The 20,513-nt window shown below is 41.7% G+C and overlaps 2 protein-coding genes across 4 annotated transcripts; one reads left to right on the top strand and one right to left on the bottom strand.

The window, feature by feature from the left end:
- Positions 1-3,772: 3,772 nt before the first annotated feature.
- Positions 3,773-6,213, bottom strand: GON7 (GON7 subunit of KEOPS complex). The gene is made up of 2 exons (XM_080993347.1): positions 5,935-6,213; positions 3,773-4,265 (listed from the first exon to the last, which is right to left on the bottom strand). The coding sequence occupies exons 1-2, from the start codon at positions 6,119-6,121 to the stop codon at positions 4,153-4,155; spliced, it is 300 nt and encodes a 99-aa protein (XP_080849473.1). The 5' UTR covers positions 6,122-6,213; the 3' UTR covers positions 3,773-4,152.
- A 157-nt stretch (positions 6,214-6,370) lies between these two features.
- Positions 6,371-19,667, top strand: UBR7 (ubiquitin protein ligase E3 component n-recognin 7). Of its 3 annotated transcripts, none has more exons than XM_080990642.1 (11): positions 6,371-6,760; positions 8,658-8,791; positions 9,797-9,857; positions 12,203-12,298; positions 13,289-13,342; positions 14,288-14,393; positions 14,963-15,135; positions 16,161-16,289; positions 17,105-17,267; positions 18,007-18,068; positions 18,517-19,667. In XM_080990642.1, exons 1-11 carry the CDS (start codon positions 6,578-6,580, stop codon positions 18,607-18,609), a joined length of 1,254 nt encoding a protein of 417 aa, XP_080846768.1. In that variant the 5' UTR covers positions 6,371-6,577; the 3' UTR covers positions 18,610-19,667. The 3 variants fall into 3 exon arrangements, with proteins under 3 accessions (XP_080846768.1, XP_080846769.1, XP_080846767.1); XM_080990643.1 differs by having other exon boundaries at positions 6,372-6,760; positions 14,993-15,135; positions 16,158-16,289; XM_080990641.1 differs by having other exon boundaries at positions 6,375-6,760; positions 16,158-16,289.
- Positions 19,668-20,513: the final 846 nt, after the last annotated feature.

Raw genomic sequence — 20,513 nt, 5'->3', positions numbered from 1 at the left:
TACTTCAGATATACCAGTTGTCCTTCTAATTGCATGGCATCTGAGGGGAAATGCAGTTAACTGCAACTGAGATGATGTACTTTAGCATCCTCCTGTGGCCTGGTTTCTATCAAACCAGAGAAGGTTATTCATTTCATTTGGTATAAATATGAGTATGTTACTAGCAACAAGTCCCAAGAGATGTTAGCCCTGCTAAGTCCAAGCACTTTATTTGCTTGACTAATTTAATGACTGCCATAAAAGTGTTCTACTCTCTCTGCATGGCATGCTCCTTGCTACAAAATCACTAGTAATGGCATAATGGAAAAAAAAGCAGTGGGGGGAAAAAAGCAGTGGAAAAAAATCCTTTGCCTTTTTTAATTTCATGACTTCTCAACCTCCCTGGCTACTCACCCATTATATATATATGCACAGTTCACTAGTAAAATCTTGTTTTTGGCTGTCCAGGCACATCAAATTCTTCTGTCTACAGCTGAACAGGGAAATATTGGATGGCTGTATATCTCTGTTGCATCCATTGTGGCTGCTTGGATCAATTGTGTTCAGTGTAGCTAGGTAGCCATTCAAGTAAGCAAGAATGAAGGGTTTTGAATTTGTGGACCTAGTCAGGCACATTCCCCACATTTTCTACAATTTTAGGGAAAAATTAGGTTAGTATATAGAAGAGTTTATATGCAGTGCAACTCATTGCCCAGTCAGAAATGTATGGCATTTTCTGGCTGGTATTTATTAGAGCGATATGTGACGCTAAGGATTTCCAAGGAAAAGTGTTTTCTAAATTGGATTTCATGTGGACCTGATTTGGATGCAACGGGAACAATCTTTTCATTTCTGTGGATTTTGCCCTTTAATATCGCTGCTTCATACATTTCACATGAAATCAGCTCCTCTGAATAGTAGAGCAGTTAGAAAATTAAGCCTGCAGTCACTACAAGTGTGCTTGTAAAAATTGTTCCATTAAATACAACTCCCATATGCAGCAACCAGTTCATCACAGGCATAACTTTTAAAAGGTTCTTGCTTCATCTTTGTTATAGCACCTACATGCTAGTAATACCATCTATGAACATGGACTGTGTCAAATGAGTGCTGTTTTGTCAGGTGGGCCATCTGAATCTGTTTAATCTTGCTATTGGCTTACTGAACATGGCAGTCATACTTGTTTTATGGAACATACAGTAGTCTGGTGAGAAAATCCATGCCCCAGCATCTAATAAACTTGGTTGCTACTTCACTGAGACATAAGAAATGCCCAATAGCCCAAATGGAAGCACTCATGCCTCTTAGAAACAAGGTGTGACTGCAAGGCAACTGGAAGCTCAGCTTTAATTTAAGCAACCTTTGCATTAACACTGACCAGTGCTACCTCTATCATCCATTGCAGATTCTTGACAGCTTTTGTGATGGATTTGAAGACTAGTATTTGAGCTATTTATATATCACTTCTTCACTGAAGTTATTTTATTTCTACACTGAATAAAACTAAGCCACCCAACCTATATAATCTGAACTGTGAGAAACACTTGGGAATGGTAGGTTAATTCTCTCCCAGAACAGATTCCCTTATTAGCTAGGCATCCCTGGAGCCAGGCAGGAGGAAAGCGAAGTCCACCCCTTGGCCTGTTTGAGCCAACTTTTTTTCCTTGTCAACGCAAAAACAAATCCCTTGCTGGAACATTCACACAAGAGTCTTATAAATTACTGTCCAGATTCTTTTGAACTGCACCAAATCATTACTTTCTTGGTTACAAGCCAGTGCCTTGTTAGACAACCAGTCTACTAATTGGTTGCTACAACTCAATAGAGCCTTTATGCTACCAAGGAGCATAAACAATTGACATGCTTTTATACATCATTTGTCTGTTTATATGTATGTAAAGACCCAGAGCCCATGGGTGCCAGGCTGGTGATCCGTGTGTTTTGAGGGGAAAGGGTTTTTTCTTAACTGATAGGTGCTTTCTTAACCTGTGGAGGGGCTTTTGGGAATTTTGGGGATGGGGGAATGCTCAAGCATGCTGTGTCCATCTTGGATATTTTTCTTGGTACTGGGGAAGACTTCCTGTTACTAGATAGCAACAAAATCATGGTGTTTGTGTGGAATCAGTATTGTGTGTTCTCCACAATGAGGACCAGCATGACACAGTTGACTTCCCACAGCAAGCGTGAATTTGGCCAGGATGTGGGGAGTAGCATGACCCCATGGCAGCCATTTTGAGACTGGCACCCGCAGCACTTGCATACTGGTCCAAAATGATTGGCACCCCAATTTAAGGTTATGTCCAAACCCTGCACTGTGATTGGTTTTAATTATGGTTCATTGAAACAAGATTTTATAAGCCAGTTTGAAGTTGGCTTCTTTCGGTAAACCATAGCTTTGCCTAGGTTCAGACATAATGTTAAACTGTTGTATAGAAACAGAAGCAAAAGCATTTAATCTCATCTTCCAGAGAGGAAGGTGACTGGCATGAAGCATATTTGTGTAATACTCAACAGTAGCTAGCATTGTATCTGAGTGACAGCAGTTTTAATGCATGTCATGGAAAGTAAACACTTTGACAGCATATAAACGAACACAGTTCATGATATATTCTACTTCGTTGTATTGTGAATGCTTGATGCACATGCCCAGGCACATTTTCTTTGTCTCCAACTGTTTATTTACACGGGAAACATCTTTAAATGTATTTGATTTAGTCATAGATTACAAGTGTAGTCTTTGATACGTTTGTTTGAATTACTTTTGAGTTATTGTTCTGCCCCAGGCTCTATTAAAGGGATACTTAATTTAATTTTTTAAAAATCTACCACAGAAAGAACTTAAAGTATTATTGAAATGTAAAATTCTCATGGTCTTTCATTCTTAGGTAATGCCATAGACAAATGTCACATTAGAAGTTGTCCTTAAGACAGGAGGTTCTCAAAACTCTCTACTCCCAGGGCTCAATTAAAAGGTGACAATTACTGAGGCCCATCAGTGACTAATAATAATAATAATAATAATAATAATTTATTCCCCGCCCATATGGCTAGGCTTCCCCGGCCACTCTGAGCAGCTCCCAGCAAACACGATAAAACATCAAACATTAAAAACTTTCCTAAACAAAGCTGCCAAAATGGAGGTGCAGGGACAGAACCAGTCATATAAGCCTGTTGACTGTTACACATGTACCATCTTGCTTGTCTTTTCAGCCTCCACTGAATACTTTATTCTTTCAGAAAGCCTTCAGAGATCGATCTTAGTTGGCATCACTTTTGTCGTTACTAGAATTGTTAAGTTTTAATTTTTTTTATCACTTCAATGAGAGGATTAGGATATGCAGGCAGTTTAGCACAATCAGCTGGCAATTGTGGACACCATTTTCTATTGGTATCTAATCCATCTTGGGAAATTGCTAGATTCTTTGCTACAGCAGTTTCCTACTGGAAATGAATTCTATAGTTCAACTTTTCTCAAGCTAAGTGCAGCTACTGGAGATACTGTGATTCAGCTTCCCCATTTCAGGAAGAATTTGCTCTAAGTGACTTAAAATAGAAGAGGCTCTTTTCTATTTCCCCCCTTCCCACCCCATATATCGCAAAGTATTTTTTTCTCATAATTTTTTCTCCCGTTCTTCTTTCATGTTCATACCTTATTTCCTCTTCCTGCTCCGAAGTGTCATTACTTCCATTCCTCCTGCCTGCTCTTTTTACATTGACTTCTTTCTCTTTTAACAATCTTTCCCCTCTATTACTTCCTTACTTTCTACTCCCAGTTTATTTATGAAGATAGTAATGAAAATAAACAACTCTTTCTAATTTATTTCAATACCACTACAGGCCCTTTCCCCTCAGAGAAGGGAGATAATTCTTTCTTATATACATGGTCTTTTACTTGGTTGCTTCAGTATTTCACATAATACTCCACAAATAAGCTTCCCTTTTGATTTGTGGTAACGGTAAATAATAAAAAGGACAGTGCATTTCTAGTTTAAAAAGTAGCCCAGAAGTTTCCTCGGGAGGAAAGTGTCCATAAAACAAAACTCAAATTCTGTAGAAAAAAACCTGCAGTTTTCATCAGGACTGTGTTTTAACAAAACATCCCAGAATTTTTCCAGAGGGAAAGTGGGTATATGATTAAACTCAAATTCAGTAGAAAAATGTTTGTAGTTTTCATCAGGACTGTGTTTTTATCCTTTTTAATGGTGGTCCGTCAGCACATGCTTTGGCAATGACATGATTTTCTTCTTCATCATCATCATCATCATCCTGTTCATCATCATCACCACCTAAAAGAAAAACATTTCATATGAAATCTGCTAAGATAGCTAAACTAGTTCCCTATGAATGCCTACACTTAACTTCTCATTCCATTTGCTGAGTTTAACTAACATTTTATGAGGCTGGGTAGCTCAGTTGGTAGAGCATGAGACTTAGTCCCATGGTTGTGGGTTTGAGCCCCACATTGGGTGTAAGATTCCTGAATTGCAGGGGGCTGGACTAGATGAGCTTTGTAGCCCCATGCAACTCTACAGTTCTATGATTTTCAAATTTTAGATTTTTTATTTTATTTTGGTGTTGCTTGAACTGGGTATAATAAGTCAAGAGATACTAGCAGTTGAGTATACTTTTGCAAGAGGCATGTTCAAGAGTTAGGAATGTATATGCAAAGTGTTCGTACACAATGGATAGGAAACTTGTGTGGCCTACCAGATATTGGACTACAAGAAGAAGAAGAGGAGGAGTTTGGATTTGATATCCCACCTTTCACTCCCTTTAAGGCGTCTCAAAGCGGCTAACATTCTCCGTTCCCTTCCTCCCCCACAACAAACACTCTGTGAGGTGAGTGGGGCTGAGAGACTTCAGAGAAGTGTGACTGGCCCAAGGTCACCCAGCAGCTGCATGTGGAGGAGCGGAGACGCGAACCCGGTTCCCCAGATTACGAGACTACTGCTCTTAACCACTACACCACACTGGCTCTCAACAACTCTGATCAACTCTCAACAACTCTGATACAACTCTGATCAACCCCACTGATAAGAGTTTTTGGAGACTATGGTAACTGTAGTCCAAAGCTTTAGGGCTTTAGGTCCTCACCAGATCACACAAGAGGTATATTAGCATAGACCTGGTCTGCACATGCAGAATTACATGTTGATAATAAAGTGGTATACAGTGGTACCTCGGGTTACATACGCTTCAGGTTACATACGTTTCAGGTTATAGACTCCGCTAACCCAGAAATAGTACCTCGGGTTAAGAACTTTGCTTCAGGATGAGAACAGAAATCGTGCGGCGACAGTGGGAGGCCCCATTAGCTAAAGTGGTGCTTCAGGTTAAGAACAGTTTCAGGTTAAGAACAGACCTCCAGAATGAATTAAGTACTTAACCCGAGGTACCACTGTAGACTCTATTGGAATTCTCAAATGGTGTTGAAGTTAAAGCTCAGGGTAAACCCAGCGAAATCAATGTACATTAGCTAATTATGCCTATTCTACATTTTTATTCTTTTGATTTCACAAAGTCATAGAATTGTAGAATTGGAAGGGACCCTGAGGATCATCTCGTCCAACCCCCTGCAACGCAGGAATATGCAGCTGTCCCATTACAGGCCCTGAACCTGCAACCTTGGCGTTATCAGCACCACGCTCCAACCAACCGAGTGACCCATTGCCCTTTCACTGATTTTATTTATATGCCTCTTTCCCACAACGGGCTGTGCCCGGACATTCAAAACAGAGGACAAATATACAAATACAAGCATACAGACATGTCAGCAAATTCAAAATAGCCAAAGTAAGAACCGAAAGGCTTTGTTGTGGCATCTGAGGAGGCTCCACCTGCTGCTGAGTTCCAAGTATCCAAAGGGGCACTTGGTTGCTAGGAAGCAGGACGAGGCCTCTTTCCTCTCCTCTCGGGCGAGGCGGGAACTCGTGGCCGAGTCCGGGGCCTCCTCACCTCCAGGCCCGGCTCGGTCGCCGGCGCCGCTCTCCTGCTGCACCAGGGGACCAAGCAGCGTGGAGACCTGTTCCCGCAGCTGAGCTAGGCCGCTGAGCAGGCCCTGCAGCTCTCCCGGCGGCTCGCAACGGACCCTCAGCGGCCGCTTCAGCCCGTCGCGGCCCGTCAATTCCGCCCGCAACTCCATCCTCCGCTTCCCCTCTGCCTTTCCCCCGCCCTGGAAACAGGCAGCCAATCCCTAACTGAGGCGGCGGCTTTTCCAACCGCCACTCTGGCCCCGCCTACCCGGCGCACGCGCCTCACTCAACGGCTTACGAGCCCGTTTCATTGTCTTCTCCTCCCGCCTTCGTCTCCTCCCCCTTTTGTGATTGGCTTCTGGAGCTCACGTGGGCCTCGTTGGCGTCGCGTGAACCTCCCTCCCCCCCCACGCCCTACTTCTCCTTCCTGCTCCTCCCCACCGAGCGCCTTTTATCTCGTAGCGTCTGGGTGGCGGCGGCGCAGGACAGCGGACCCCTCGCTTTCCGCTTCCGGCGTGCGCCGGGCGCTCTCTGGTGGCGGTTTGGCGTTTTCCCGCCTTTTCCTCCCCCTCCTCCTCCCCTTCACCGACCAGGGAGGGAAAGGGAGCTGCGTGCGTTAGTTGAGGATGGAGAAAGAGGCGGCGGCGTCTGGCGCCGGCCTACCTGGCGACGAGGGCGAAGAAGGCGAGAGGAGCGCGGAGGAGCCCGTGGTGTCGCTAGCCGAGGTGCTGGCCGAGAGCGAGGAGCTCGAGAAGGAGGCGCGCGCCGTGCTGGGCGGGAGCGACCACGAGCGCTGCAGCTACTCTCAGGTGAGCCCCGCGGGGGCGAGGAGAGAGGGGCGGGGCCCCGCCAGGTGGGGCTTCCCTTTGCGGCCCCTGAGGGGCTGGGGGGAGGAGGGGCGGCTGAGGTGGTTGGGGGGCGAGGGGAAGCGGGGGCAGAAGGAAAGAGGAATGCCCGCTCCTCTTTATTTCGTTAGTCATTATTTGAAGTAAACCCGTTCCATCATCATCATCATATTATTATTATTATTATTTATTTTATTGTTTATACTCCGCCCATCTGGCTGGGTTTTCCCAGCTACTCTGCTCAGCCTACTAAAGATTCATGGACTTTCCGCTCAAATGAATCCCAAAGTGGCTGACAAACAATAAACAAGAGCCTCGCGAGTGCAACGTAAACCCTATAATGCAATTTTTAAAAAACCATCCGTAGAAACGCATCCGCAGTGGTCAACAAGATGGCAACGCGGCGGCCGAGCTCCATTCAGCAGCGGCCGAACGTCTTGGTGTTTTTCTCTTCAGCTGACCTCGTGCTTTTGTTAGTTTTGCTTGTTCTTTTTAAAACCCTGTTTGGAAAGGTGGGTGGGATAGGACTCTGTTAACAGATGTGCTTGGATTATAAAGTCAAAGAGCGTATATGGAAAAGGTAGCTAGGCTTTTACACCCGAAAAAAGGTCTTGCAGAGCAATAGTTTCTTGCAGGGCAACCAATTGCGGGGGATCTTTTCTCCATACTTTGGTTTGTTCTTGTGGTCCCATGGTGATCAGACTTTAGTGTGGTTAAACGAAATGAAGGGCATGGAACGGTCACTGGAATCTTACTAATGTCTTCTAAAAGATTACAATAAAGGTAAAGGTACCCCTGCCCGACAGGGCCAGTCGTGACCGACTCTAGGGTTGCGCGCACAAATGCCCCCTTTTGCCTGCTCCCTTTTTGCTACAATTTTGACGTAACTCCGTTCTCACTGCTCCAGGAGTGTATTCTGGCCAGTGATGATCATTCTGAAGCTTGTTGATCATCTGGCTGCATCTCTTGTTTTTCCTCATATTGGCATGCTCCTGGAAAAAAGTTAGGCGTCACATATCTTGGTAGTATCTTGCAGTAACCTCAAGCCGTCTTGCAATAGCTGAAGCAAGGAGGAGGGTGTGTGGGTGTCTTGGTATGTTTGAAAATAAACTGGGATAGCTTTAGACTAAGGTTCATAGACTACGATTTAGACTAAGGTTCATGCCTGGCGTGCTCTGGTCCATGGGGTCATGAAGAGTCGGACACAACTAAAAGACTAAACAACAACAACAAGGGGTACAGAAATACACTGGACAGCGATCCTCATCTGTACATGGTACTCTTTATATACCTTGTTCATTAGGGAAGAAAACCCTGAAATATCAAAATACACTGCTTATACATTGCCTGTGAAACAAGGAAGAATTGTGTAAAACAGCAGTGAATGATGGTTGCCTCCTACTGTTGCTTAGGCAAGGGCAATTTTGTCCCTTTCCTCTTATTTTGTCTGACTTCCCCCTCCCATCAGTAGCTTGTTATCTAGATAATGAAAATATGGGATTATTTGGAAGCTTATTTATACTGCAGTGCACTTATACAACACCATGTAACACCCTGGTCCTTTTGTTCCCTTTTCAGAAACAAACTTGGCATGGAGTATACAGCATTTTCTGGCTGCCAGTTATTTTAGCTGCCTAAGTGAAATTTCTAATGTGGACACATATTGTTGGCTGAATCTGGAATAATCAGTCCTAAGTTGTAGGATACAGCTGCTTGAGAACATGGGAGCCATTATGGAATCTCCTTTGAAAATGAAAGCTGGATTTGGTTTCTGTACACAGAATTCAGTTTTGCTCAACTTCAAATTCCCGGACTGGCATTCCCTAACATCTCCATTTTTATGCTGCTGTCTCTTTTCCAGGGAGCTGTAAAGAGGCAAGCCTTGTATGCCTGCAGTACGTGCACGCCACCAGGAGAAGAACCAGCAGGGATCTGTCTAGCATGCAGTTATGAATGTCACGGCACCCACAAGTTATTTGAGCTGTATACAAAAAGGTAACATTGATTGATTGATTGAATTTATATCCCACACCCTGAAGGAGCCCAGGGTGACAAACAGATCTACAGTTTTAAAAACCAGAACATTATAAATCAGTTTAATTTTTTAAAAAACCAGTTACAGTTAAAACCTTCTAAAATCAGTTATTCCATCCAGTGATCTCAGGGTTGCCAGCAATAGTAATACCGAAAATCAAATTTGTTTCCTCTACTGTACAACATTAATGCAGCTAAACTAAATGCAGACTGCATTTTAATGTTTTAATTATTTTAATCTTGTTTTTAAGTTGTATTTCAATCAACTTGTTTTTATTATTGGTTGTTAGCCGCCCTGAGCCCGGTCTTGGCTGGGGAGGGCAGGGTATAAATAAAATTTATTATTATTATTAAACTAGAATTGCCATTTTGTTGCCACTGTAACTCTTTTATACAATCAGTGGCGGAGAGCAGGTGGGGGCATGGCTGGGGCGTGTCCTGGGGGGCGTGTCATGCCACCTGTGGGGGCATGGTGCCCAGCACGGGTGGGGGGGCAGCTGCGATGGCACCCCATCGAGATCGTGCTGCTGGAGGCAGTGCGCTCCCCCACACTCCTCTTCCTCTGCCAGTGTATACAAGAATGCTTTGAAGCTCAGGATTGTAACTGCGAGAAAAATGTTACTGAGGTTTAGCAAACATAGAAAACTATTGGATATGTTAGGTTTAAAAGAAAAACCTTTGGCTGCAGCTGTTTGTTTCTTAGCCTCCAATGAGACAACCAAAATAAGTAGTGCTATGGGCTCACCAAAATGACATGTTCTTGTTCATGATAGTATAATAATCATCAAGTTTTTAAATCAAATGTCTGCTTTGATAAAAACCTTTTTGGGTGTGGTTGAATGATCCTGGTCAGAAGTACTGATTTTTCATCCATTTATTAATACAGTTAACTTTCCTGAGATATAACTGATGTTCCTAAAACTTAAAAAAGCCCTGTCAGAACTCTGGCTCTTTTTTTCCTCTTAGAAACTTCCGCTGTGATTGTGGAAACAGCAAATTCAAAAATTTGCAATGCAAACTATTTCCAGTAAGTATAATTCTGTTTCCTTTTTGGAGTGTAATTGTAGCTAAACTCTTGTTTCTTTAGTGTGAGAACTTTTACTTGTAATTTCTTTTCTCCTCCCTCTCACAAACATGCATTTCAAAAGTGAGATTGAAATGAAATTTGCAAAGTTCTTAATAGCTGTTGGCCCAGGCTAGCTTTATTTAGTGTCTAGTGACCTTCATGGGTCAGTTCATTGCAGATGTGGACCCACATCCAGATGCCCCTTCACATCTGGATTGACTCTGCATGGAAATGCAGATTTCATTTGCTGGCTTATAAAAATGGTGTGTACTAGGGCTGTGCTATAAATCGCCATATTCTTGAATACAGTGTATTGAAATAACATTGTGATATGTGTTTCAACAAGGCAATATACTGGTGAACAAAAGGTGGAGACATAACAGCTTCCCAGGGGGTAGCTCAGCTGAACAGATACTTTACAGATACTTTGCAGATAATTTGCTGGCACCAACTCTTCAGCTTTGTTTGCTCTCTCCCTTCTCCCTCCTGAATGATGATAAGCCCTCACACAAACCAGCAAACTCTTTCATCTTCACAGGTATCTTTCCACTTAAAGGTAAAGGGACCTCTGACAATTAAGTTTAGTTGCGAACAACTCTGGGGTTGCGGTGCTCATCTCGCTTTACAGGCCGAAGGAGCCAGCGTTTGTCCGCTTCCACAGACAGTTTTTCTGGGTCATGTGGCCAGCATGACTAAGCCGCTTCTGGCGAAACCAGAGCAGTGCACGGAAACACCATTTACCTTCCCGCAAGAGCGGTACCTATTTATCCTTGTACTGCGTGCTTTCGAATTGCTAGGTTGGCAGGAGCTGGGACTGAACAATGGGAGCTCACCCCGTCCCGGGGATTCGAACTGCTGACATTTCAATCGGCAAGCCCATGTGGCACAGTGGTTTAACCCACAGCTCCACCCGGGTCTTTCCACTTAGGGCTCAGCTAATTATGCAGAGCCTGCTAACAATCTAGGAGGGACCACCTATGGCTAGACAATGAAGATCCAGCAATCAAAGATCCAGCTGCAAAATAAACAAAAGAAAGTAAACAAAACTAGAAAGCACATCTTTCTTTCCTCACACTCCCCCCCCCCCCCGGAAGAGTTTTCATTTTTATTTTTTGGTGGTGTTTATGTTGTTGATTCCCCCTTAAATAACTTTCCTCCATATCAAAAAGGAAGGGGTTTTTTTTATTTAAAGGAAACTGTCTTTTTGCTTGCTTGCCCTCCCTCCCATTGATAAAAAGAGATTGGTGGGATGAGAGCTTTTGAGGATTTCCTTCTGTGTGGGGGGTGGGGATGGAGGGGAGAAGATTTAGCTGGCTGCCTTGTGCTGAAATGGGAGAATGATTGGGAGGGTGTTTTTCAGTAACTAGTGCAAGCTCATGTGTGTCTACTCACAAGTAAGCCCTACTGAATTCAGTGAGGCTTACTCCCAGGAAAGTAGAAGTAAGTTCAGTTGAACTCTGTGGGGCTTACACATGCATAGATTCCACTTAGACCTCTGAGTGGGGAAGCAGATTCAACCTGAGTAGTAAATCACTTGAATTAGTTGAAAATTATATGGAAGTGTATTTAATGTTTTTATTAAAACTACTACTTCTTTACATTTTAAGGCCCTCCATCGCAGCAGGGAGTCTCGTCAAGGCCCTTGGCTGCTGTGGGGAAGCGTGGCGCAGCCTCCGCTGCTGCAGGGAGGTTGGGCGGAACCATTTTCCAACAAGGTCCTCCACCATCGCCAATATATGTTAGGATATATCGAGATACAGTGATATTTAGCTGATGATATATTGTGATGTTAAAAATCAAATATCGCCCATCCCTAGTGTGTACACTGTTGTCTGTAAACATGATATTAATGTGCTTTTTATTAACCTGCTGGACTCAAGTACTTGGAGAAATATGAGTGTGCTTTTTAATGTAGGACACAGCTTGCAATCCAGAGATGGCATCTGAGTCAGATGGGCACATTGAGTCTCCATTAACTTCAGTTGAGGGAACTCTATTCTTTTTCTTTTATTTGACTCTGCCTTCAAGGAAAAAAACAGTTCATCCTCTTTCTCTTCTGATTACCTCAATTTCTTTCCCTTCCAAAATCTCAAAGGTTTATAGAGTATATAAATTTTTCAGGCTTGAAGTGAGATTCAATAAGGGACATGTGATATGCATTTAATATGCCTGGACATAATAGCAAAGTTTAGCTTTCTGGGATGGCTAAAAGTAAGATACACACCATGATTTAACGGTTTTTATTTCTAGAGTATTTGTTTTCCTCTTGTATTTTGTTTAAGACATATGTCCTAACTTATTTCTAGGAGAAGGCAATGGTGAATCCAGCAAATAAATATAACGATAACTTCTTTGGATTATATTGTGTTTGTAAAAGACCTTACCCAGATCCTGATGATGAGGTAAGATGCTGACGTCTTGTACATGCAAATATTTTTATATGCGTGCAGTTCTAGTAAGTTTTAGTAACTTTACTATGTTTTAAAATAAGCAAAAAGAGATGTTTGTCAGAGGTAGTTGGTGGAAAATAAAGCTCCGCAATATGTACAGTGCTACTGATCATGTGCCATGACGCAAGAAATTGCACAAACTGGCAACATCAGGGTATTTTTTATGCAGGGAATTTCATCGTGTTCTCTAGGCCAGTGTTTCCCAACCTTGGGCCTCCAGCTGTTTTCGAACTACAATTCCCATCATCCCTGACCACTGGTCTTGCTAGCTGAGGATTATGGGAGTTGTAGTCCAAAAACAGCTGGAGGCCCAAGGTTGGGAAATGCTGCTCTAGGCTTACCCAGTGCCAAATTGACTTTTCATAATGTTGGAACTTGGAGCCATCCATTATAGCTAAATGTTGGAAGATTGAAAACAGACAGAATAAGTATTACTCACACGGTGTTTAGTTAAATTATGGAGTTCACTACAGTGGTACCTCGGGTTAAGAACTTAATTCGTTCTGGAGTTCCATTCTTAACCTGAAACTGTTCTTAACCTGACATACCACTTTAGCTAATGGGGCCTTCTGCTGCCGCTGTGCTGCCACTGCGCGATTTCTGTTCTCATCCTGAAGCAAAGTTCTTAAACTGAGGTACTATTTCTGGGTTAGTGGAGCCTGTAACCTGAAGCGTCTGTAACCCGAGGTACCACTGTATTAGAAAATGTAGTGATGGTAGTGTCCCCTAAGGTAATTGGGACCCTAACAATTTAAGGCTTTAAAAGTTAAAACCATGGAAATGAATCTGCAGGCAGGGCAGATGTTTTAATATAGGTGATTGAGGAGATTGCTATCTCAAGCTTCTCAATAAGCAAATTACAGCACCATTTTGCACTCGTTGAACCATCTTCAAAGGTAGCCTGACGAAGATAATTTTGTAATATTTTGGCTCTATTTTTAGATTCCAGATGAAATGATCCAGTGCATAGTTTGTGAAGACTGGTTTCATGGAAGGGTAAGCCCATGTAATAAAATCACTTCATTAAATGGAAAGGGTTGGAAATGTTAAAGTGATAAATTTAACCTGTCAGACCAGATTTTCTAACTTGGACAGGGCTCGCTTCCTCAGCCTCCTTAATTCAAAATAATTGCATAGATCCCTCAAGCAATACTCTGGAATAATTGAGTTTATGTTGCAAACCTATACACTTAAAACTGTTTACAGTTGGATAGTTAAATCTCCTCCTTATTGGAATAGGCAATGTTTAGATGAAGTTTAGGCATTACATGTTCTAGTAAGGATGAAAGATTGTAAAATAAAGTTAACCCTTCATTTACACAAATGCCTGGGTCACACTGTATGCCATGGGCAGAGGTAAGATTAGGGGTGCTCTCTACATTAAATATGAAGGAATATTTTATTCTCAATTTCTAATTAGATTGCTGAATTTCTGGATTCTAAGCTAAACTCTTCTTTCTCCCCCATCCCTCCCAGGGGAAAATTAGGAGTGGATTTTTGTGTGAAAGGACTCTGAACTCAGTTGGTATTAAAACAAAGTCCTGAGCTGAACATAACATAATAATAATTTATTATTTATACCCCTGCCCATCTGGCTGGGTTTCCCCAGCCACTCTGTGCTCAGAGACACCCTGTTACTTAATTTGGAGTGCTACAACTCTCCTAACAGTTTGACTTCACCCCCAGAAGCGCACTCCTCCATTCTTTTCTGAGACAGATGAATGCCACCAGTTCACTCCTATGAACTATTTTGTACCCAACTTCATTTCTAATAAAACACCAACTTCTAAAGATTCCATAAGTCTGGGGTCTGTTCGTACCTAGTTTAGAGTGTAAAGAAGAAAAAAGATGTGTTCCAGTGCTTGAGGATCACTGGTTTCCCATTTTGTTGAAGAATAATTTGTGTTTGTGTTTCCCGTGTGTTCTCATTTCCACCTCCAGCATCTTGGTGCAATCCCTCCAGATAGTGGGGACTTTCACGAAATGGTGTGTCAGGCTTGCATGGATCGTTGCCCTTTCCTGTGGGCATATGCCTCAGAGATAGCAGGTGAGAAGAATAAAGGCAGCTGTTGTGCTAATATTTTTAACCTGGAGCAGCAGCTCAGCCTTGCTAATGCAAGTTTTTGGATTTAACCCATCTTAGTTTCATTAAAATTACCGCAACTTCGACTTGTTTAGGTTGCAGCAGTCTTAATTTTGGCTGATTGAATTGTCCTCTTGCGCTTTGAGATTTCTTAATGTTAGGCATAGTGTATTTGTATCACCTGACCTTTTGTTGTGGGTAGCCATTTTGATATTTAATAAAAATAAAAATAAATAATTTTATTATTTATACCCTGCCCATCTGACTGGGTTTCCCTAGCCACTCTGGGCAGCTTACATAATATATAAAACATAATAAAGCATGAAACATTAAAAACTTCCAGATACAGGGCTGCCTTCAGAAATCTTCTAAAAGTTATATAGTTCTTTATCTCCTTGACATCTGACGGGAGGGTATTCCACAGGGAGGATGCCACTACCGAGACAGAAATAACGTTTCAGGTTTTTGAGAATGAAATAACATATTGTAGCGCAGGCATGCCAATATTAGGTGTGGGTGTCTGTCTTTTGCAGTTCACACTGTGACCAAAGTTACTCCTGCAGCTGAAGATCAAGTTGTGTTGAATGTTGAAGAAACTGAAGAAAAAAGAAAAGAAAATGGTATAGATAATCAAATAAAGACCGAAGAAGAAAAAGCAGCACACAATAATGAGCCATCCACCAGCTCTGCCTCTGAGTGTTCTGAGGTAAGCTTTGCATTTATTCTTTTGTGGTTTATGGTCAAAATCTTTCTTTCGTTTGTGCTCAGAGCAAGAGAATAATTGTTATTTATTTATTTTGTCTAGCTGGTTATTACAAAGATAAAATATATAAAATAGAATAAAAACGGAATAAAATGCTTCACACATTGACTTTCTGTTAAGGGACAGGTCTTCCTACAGCTCTGAAAAATTGGTCTGTTTTACCCTTACAAAGGCAATTTTTAGGAGAAAAGTTTGTGTCAAAACTACGTGAGCATGTAACTCTTTGTGAAGCATGTAAATTCATGTAATTCAGCTAATTACCTGCCAGACAAACACGCCGTTTTGTGTGTATGAGCACCCTAGTGTCCAAGCCATCTGGGAACTGCCTGACACCAGTAGCTACATGTGCAACTGGGCAATGTAACAGGAACCCCAGACTCAAAATAATTATATGTTGTATCCAGTGTTTGTAGACCCACTGAAATTGATGGAAGTAACTAACATGGATCTGTTAATTTTAATGGGTCTTTTCTGAGTAGAACATAGTTGGATACCTTCACAAGTGGGTCTGAAATGAACAGAAAGATTCATGTCAAATGTGCCTGTAGAGTCAGAAAGCAAGTATTAGAAGGATTATTTCCGGTGCTACAGTGTTTGTGCATTTTTTGGCTGAGAAAACGAGAACTGTGAGCTCCTCTTTTTGCAGGATTTATCCAAATGAGGTTTTTTTCAATACAATGTCTAGGAAGAACGTGAAGGCTAATGTATTTTGGGAACCTCAGGAGGAATAAATGGAGTTAGGCTTGGTGAGGTATTTGCTACTCTGCTTGTTTTCCTGGTTCCCTAGACTTCAAGTCAAGTCTGAGCCTCATGTGCATATTCCATTTTTTAGTTATGGCATTACTATCGTCTTACTGCTACCAGATCGCAGTTTTGTAATAACTTTGCAGAAAGCTAAGAAGTGCACAGGCTAGAATGAACACCACCTATGGACATGGAAGAGAAACTGACCTTTCATTTTGCAGCAGACAGTTAAGAAAGAAGAATCCACCTGCAGATTCCAAGAACTTAAAGCCAAGCAGTATGTACAGAAGAACAGGGCCACCTTTTGGCCACACAACTGGCGAAGCAAATTGTGCACCTGCAAAGAATGTATGGTATGTATTTTTGAAAATCTCCAATTTTCATGTTTGCTTTAGAACTATCTAGAATGCAGTTCACCTATGAACTTGCAAGTGGCTGAATAAAAATGGAAGGAGTGGGAAAGCGTAAACCTGCGAGACTTAACCTGTTTTTGTCTGAAAAAATATAATGAATTTTATTGGGCAGGTTACAAAAAAGAGTGATGCTTGCTTGTAATTTGTCTATTCATTTGATTCACAATTGGAGTCTCTTTTCTAGTCATCAAATTTCAAAGCTCTATGCATACATTGGGGAAGAGGAAGTAGAGGAGAAATGTCCCATTTTTGCTTTTCCTCTTCTACCGCTGTTCTTGCCCTTTAATTCTTAATCCTGTGTTGGATATGTTTGCTGGCTTTGCAAAAGATATGTTTGCTGGCCTTGTATCCCATTACCTAGGTTTCCTTGCCTGGCTCCATTTGTCACTTCCACCTTTTGTTGGCTTGCGTTGAAATTTGCAGGCTCCAGCTGCACATTGTTACCTCTTCCTTTGAGGTATTTGGAAATATTTAAGGCGGTAGTCAAATAAGTTTGAGCATAACTAATTTACTAAGTGTATATTATTGATAGATTGCATTTGTACACCAGAGGCTCCCAGAGTGGCTTGCATAAACGGGTCAGGAAGGGAAGAGTAAAACAAATGGAGCTGGACTGTCATAGCAGAGGTGATAGAGTGAGCCCCGCTTCCTATGTATCCCATTCATAGAATGGGTGCGCTGAGGTGCCAGTTGAGGGAGAAGAGGCCATGGTGATCAATTCAGTTCTGTATTTAAAATAAACTTTTGTTTTTCAGAAAATGTATTGTGACCTGGAAGTCCCATTTCTAACAGAGGAATGTGATACAGTCTTAGCCTATGAGAATAAAGGGACAAGTGACCAGGAAGCAGACAGAAGAGATCCTCTAATGGACACACTTAGCAGCATGAATAGAGTCCAGCAGGTGGAGCTAATCAGTGGTAAGTGATGGAGCTTTTATACTTTTTACCCAGCTGGTGGGAGGGCACCAGGTTGGGGAATGCTTAGGCAGAATGTTGTGCAGAATGCAGCAGCTTGGTTTCAGACTGCTGGTCATAGAATCATAGTGTTGAAGGGAGCCCCAGGGTCATCTAGTCCAACCTCATTCAATACTGGAATCTCAGCTGAAGCATCCATGACAGACGACCATCCAACCTCTGCTTAAAAACCTCTAAGGAAGGAGAATCCACCACTTTTTGAGGTAGTCTGTTCCACTGCTGAACAGCTCTTAACGTCAGAACGTTCTTCCTGATGTTGAGTTGGAATCTTCTTTATTTTAACTTGAATCCATGGTTCAAATCCTACCCTCTGCAGCAGGAGAAAGGAAACTTGCTCCATCATAAGGCTTGGTATTCCAGACCCTTGATCATCTTGCTTGCCCTTCTCTGCACGTGTTCCATCTTGTCAATATCCTCCTTAAATTGTGGTGCACAAAACACAGTACTCTGTGTAGTCTGGCCAGTGCTCAGTAGATTGGTACTGTTACTTCCCTTGAATGGAAAATCCATGCTAAACTAAGTTGATATGTTGAGCAAAAAAGCAGACCAGAGGAGCAGGGAGGTAGAGGAGCAGTATGAGTCTTGGACCATATTTGGTTGCAATTAGTCAGCTAAATGGAAGAAAAACAATCCATTAAGTAAATTCATAACTACAGTAACACAGTATTTTTTTTAAATCCAGAATACAATGACTTGAAAACAGAACTGACAGACTATTTGAGAAGATTTGCGAATGACGGAACAGTAAGTATATAACTCCATAGCGATTCTCTTTTGTTGATTTACAGATTAATCATACTCGGTTGTAACAGGATTGGAAGGTAATAAGGCTTTTAGGCTTAGGTCCTCAGTTTCTCAGGTCACTCATAAAGCTCACTGGTGACCTTGGGCCATATCTTCCTCATAGAATTGTTTTAAGGATGTTAATGGGAGGTAAGAGGAATTTGTGTATTAGCTATCATGAGCCCTTAGGAGGAATTAAGCCATTTTTCAGAACAGACTCTAATTCATTTTAAAGTGTAATGTCTCAAAATTACCTTTAGTAGTTTGACTTTCAAAACCTTGTTTAGCATCCCAAATAAAATGCCTTGATTTCTGCCCTATTAGCGACCACCATGCTTTTCATCCAGGCCTTAACTTACATTTAAAATGTGTCAATTATTTTCTTCCACCAACTTTTACATGCCACCAGGTTGTTAAGAGAGAAGACATTCAGCAGTTTTTTGAAGAATTTCAGTCTCGGAAGAGGAGGAGAACAGACCGGATGCAGTACTACTGTAGCTAGACTGGCCTGGAAATCGAAGGACAAGTTTTTTGCTACCCCTTTTCATTCTTCCCTCCCTTCTGATTTAATTCAAGTACCTGTTCATCTTGGCTTTTGTCCTATAAGGCAATGCTTGCTGCTTTACAGCTTAAACATGTGCTCTAATTTCATGGCAGCTGTGCTGAAAATTAACAAGATCATGGTTTCATAAAAATGCCAATTAATTTGTGTTGAAGGAATTGGGGATGGGGTTAGTGTCCTAAGGTATATATTTAGAAAAAGATTAACAAGCCTTCTAAACAGCTGTAGGTGATGAATCATTCTTCAATTGGTTAAAAGAAAAACCTAAATCACTGACTGAAGTTTACAGAACAATGTTCTTAATCAGGGTACCCCTTTTTCATGCAGATGTTTTTAAAATAAGAATTCATACCTGTTCAATTTAAGTACACCCTCTTATTAATTTCTAGTACAAATCATGTTCTGTAGGCATTTTGCTTGTTTAAGAGAGTGAATACAGGATTAGAATGTGGATTAATGAACCTCTCATTGAATGAAGTATAAATTCTAGCTAAACTTTGAAATGAACAGACTGACACATGCAAATTCCAGATAATATTTCCTTGATAACTCCTACTGTATAGCAGCTTTTTACAATGAAATTACTGTAAATGTTAATTTCCTGCCCCCACAGAATGTAAATACATTGGTTGCTGCAGGATGCTACTAGGTTATCATTGTACTTTTTAGACTGCAAGGAATCTCTGGCTTGGAAGCTTATATAATGTAATTGTTCTAGTTTGTATATGTTTCAGAGGGGTAGCCTACAAAGGTATTTACCCACCTGTAAAATAATGAACTTGTGATCTTTTTGTAATAATTTTAGATAATAAAACCAAGGCAAGAATATTGTAAATAATGTTAAAACCAATGTTCAGAAGCAGTTTTCTTATTAGTGCTCAACTTAATGATCTAATTATTCAAGCAAATCTTAAATGTGTGTATTCAGAACCCTTAAAGCGATGTCTTCTGCCACCATTTGGTTTTTTTAATCTCAATAAAGCAGTTGGTTGTCATTAGTGATGTTGCTAAATTTTGGAATGATTGTGCCTGTTCAAAAACTTTTGCAAATGTGGTTTACTTAGAGTTGCCTCATTTTTGTTCCAGCAGCCCAAAGAGGATAGTTCCTACTCAGTCTGGTTTGAAACAAGATAATGTTAGGCTTGCTCTAGAGATTATGGGCTCCTAGAGACATAATGCAAGATTTGCTTATGGCAGAGCAAGCAGGTGTTTGATAGCTACGCTTCTAGTCTCATCAATGTTAGTACGCTATTACTGTATCAGCTAGTTGAATACCAACGTCACTTGTCTTTGCATGTGGCTTGTGGCTTCCCTCACTTGGCTCTGCCACCCCCCCCCCCCCACATAGTAGCTGCTGCAGGAAGCATGGCAGCTGCGGAGAAAAGGATTAACCCTCCCCCCTTCCAAATATGTAGGCCTTCCATGGACACCTTCCATGGATACCTGTGAAGATTCCCTTGCCCAAGCACGCTGTTGCAATATGTCTTATGCTCAAAGAAGGGAGGCAACAGTGGGGTGGGGTAATATGCCCATACTAGAGCAGTTTGCTTGGGGTGACTAGGCTGCATTGTGAGAGAATTTAAAGGAATGTTAAGTAGGAGAATGGGGTACATGCTAGTGATAGTGGAATGGCTGTGGCCTTGCTCACTTTTAGATGCAGCCTCGCCTTTCCACTGGCATGTAACCATAATGTTTCCCATGGACAGCACACACCCTTGTTTTTATTATTATTAATATTAATAATAATAATAAATAATAATAAAAATACCCCGCCTATCTGGTTGGGCTTCCCCAGCCACTCTGGATGGCTCCCAACAGAATATTAATAATAACTAGGGTGCCAG

Source organism: Podarcis pityusensis (assembly GCF_964106645.2).
Source record: "Podarcis pityusensis genome assembly, chromosome: 1".
Lineage (NCBI taxonomy): Eukaryota > Metazoa > Chordata > Lepidosauria > Squamata > Lacertidae > Podarcis > Podarcis pityusensis.
This window is presented reverse-complemented; position numbering and strand designations above follow the sequence as displayed.

Coding starts and splice junctions, on each gene's coding strand:
- UBR7 (XM_080990641.1), top strand. CDS start 6,578: ATGGAGAAAGAGGCGGCGGCGTCTGGCGCCGGCCTACCTGGCGACGAG. Junction 16,290..17,104: donor GCACCTGCAAAGAATGTATG/GTATGTATTTTT, acceptor TTTGTTTTTCAG/AAAATGTATTGTGACCTGGA. Junction 17,268..18,006: donor GCAGGTGGAGCTAATCAGTG/GTAAGTGATGGA, acceptor TTTTAAATCCAG/AATACAATGACTTGAAAACA.
- GON7 (XM_080993347.1), bottom strand. CDS start 6,121: ATGGAGTTGCGGGCGGAATTGACGGGCCGCGACGGGCTGAAGCGGCCG. Junction 4,266..5,934: donor CGACCGAGCCGGGCCTGGAG/GTGAGGAGGCCC, acceptor TTTTTCTTTTAG/GTGGTGATGATGATGAACAG.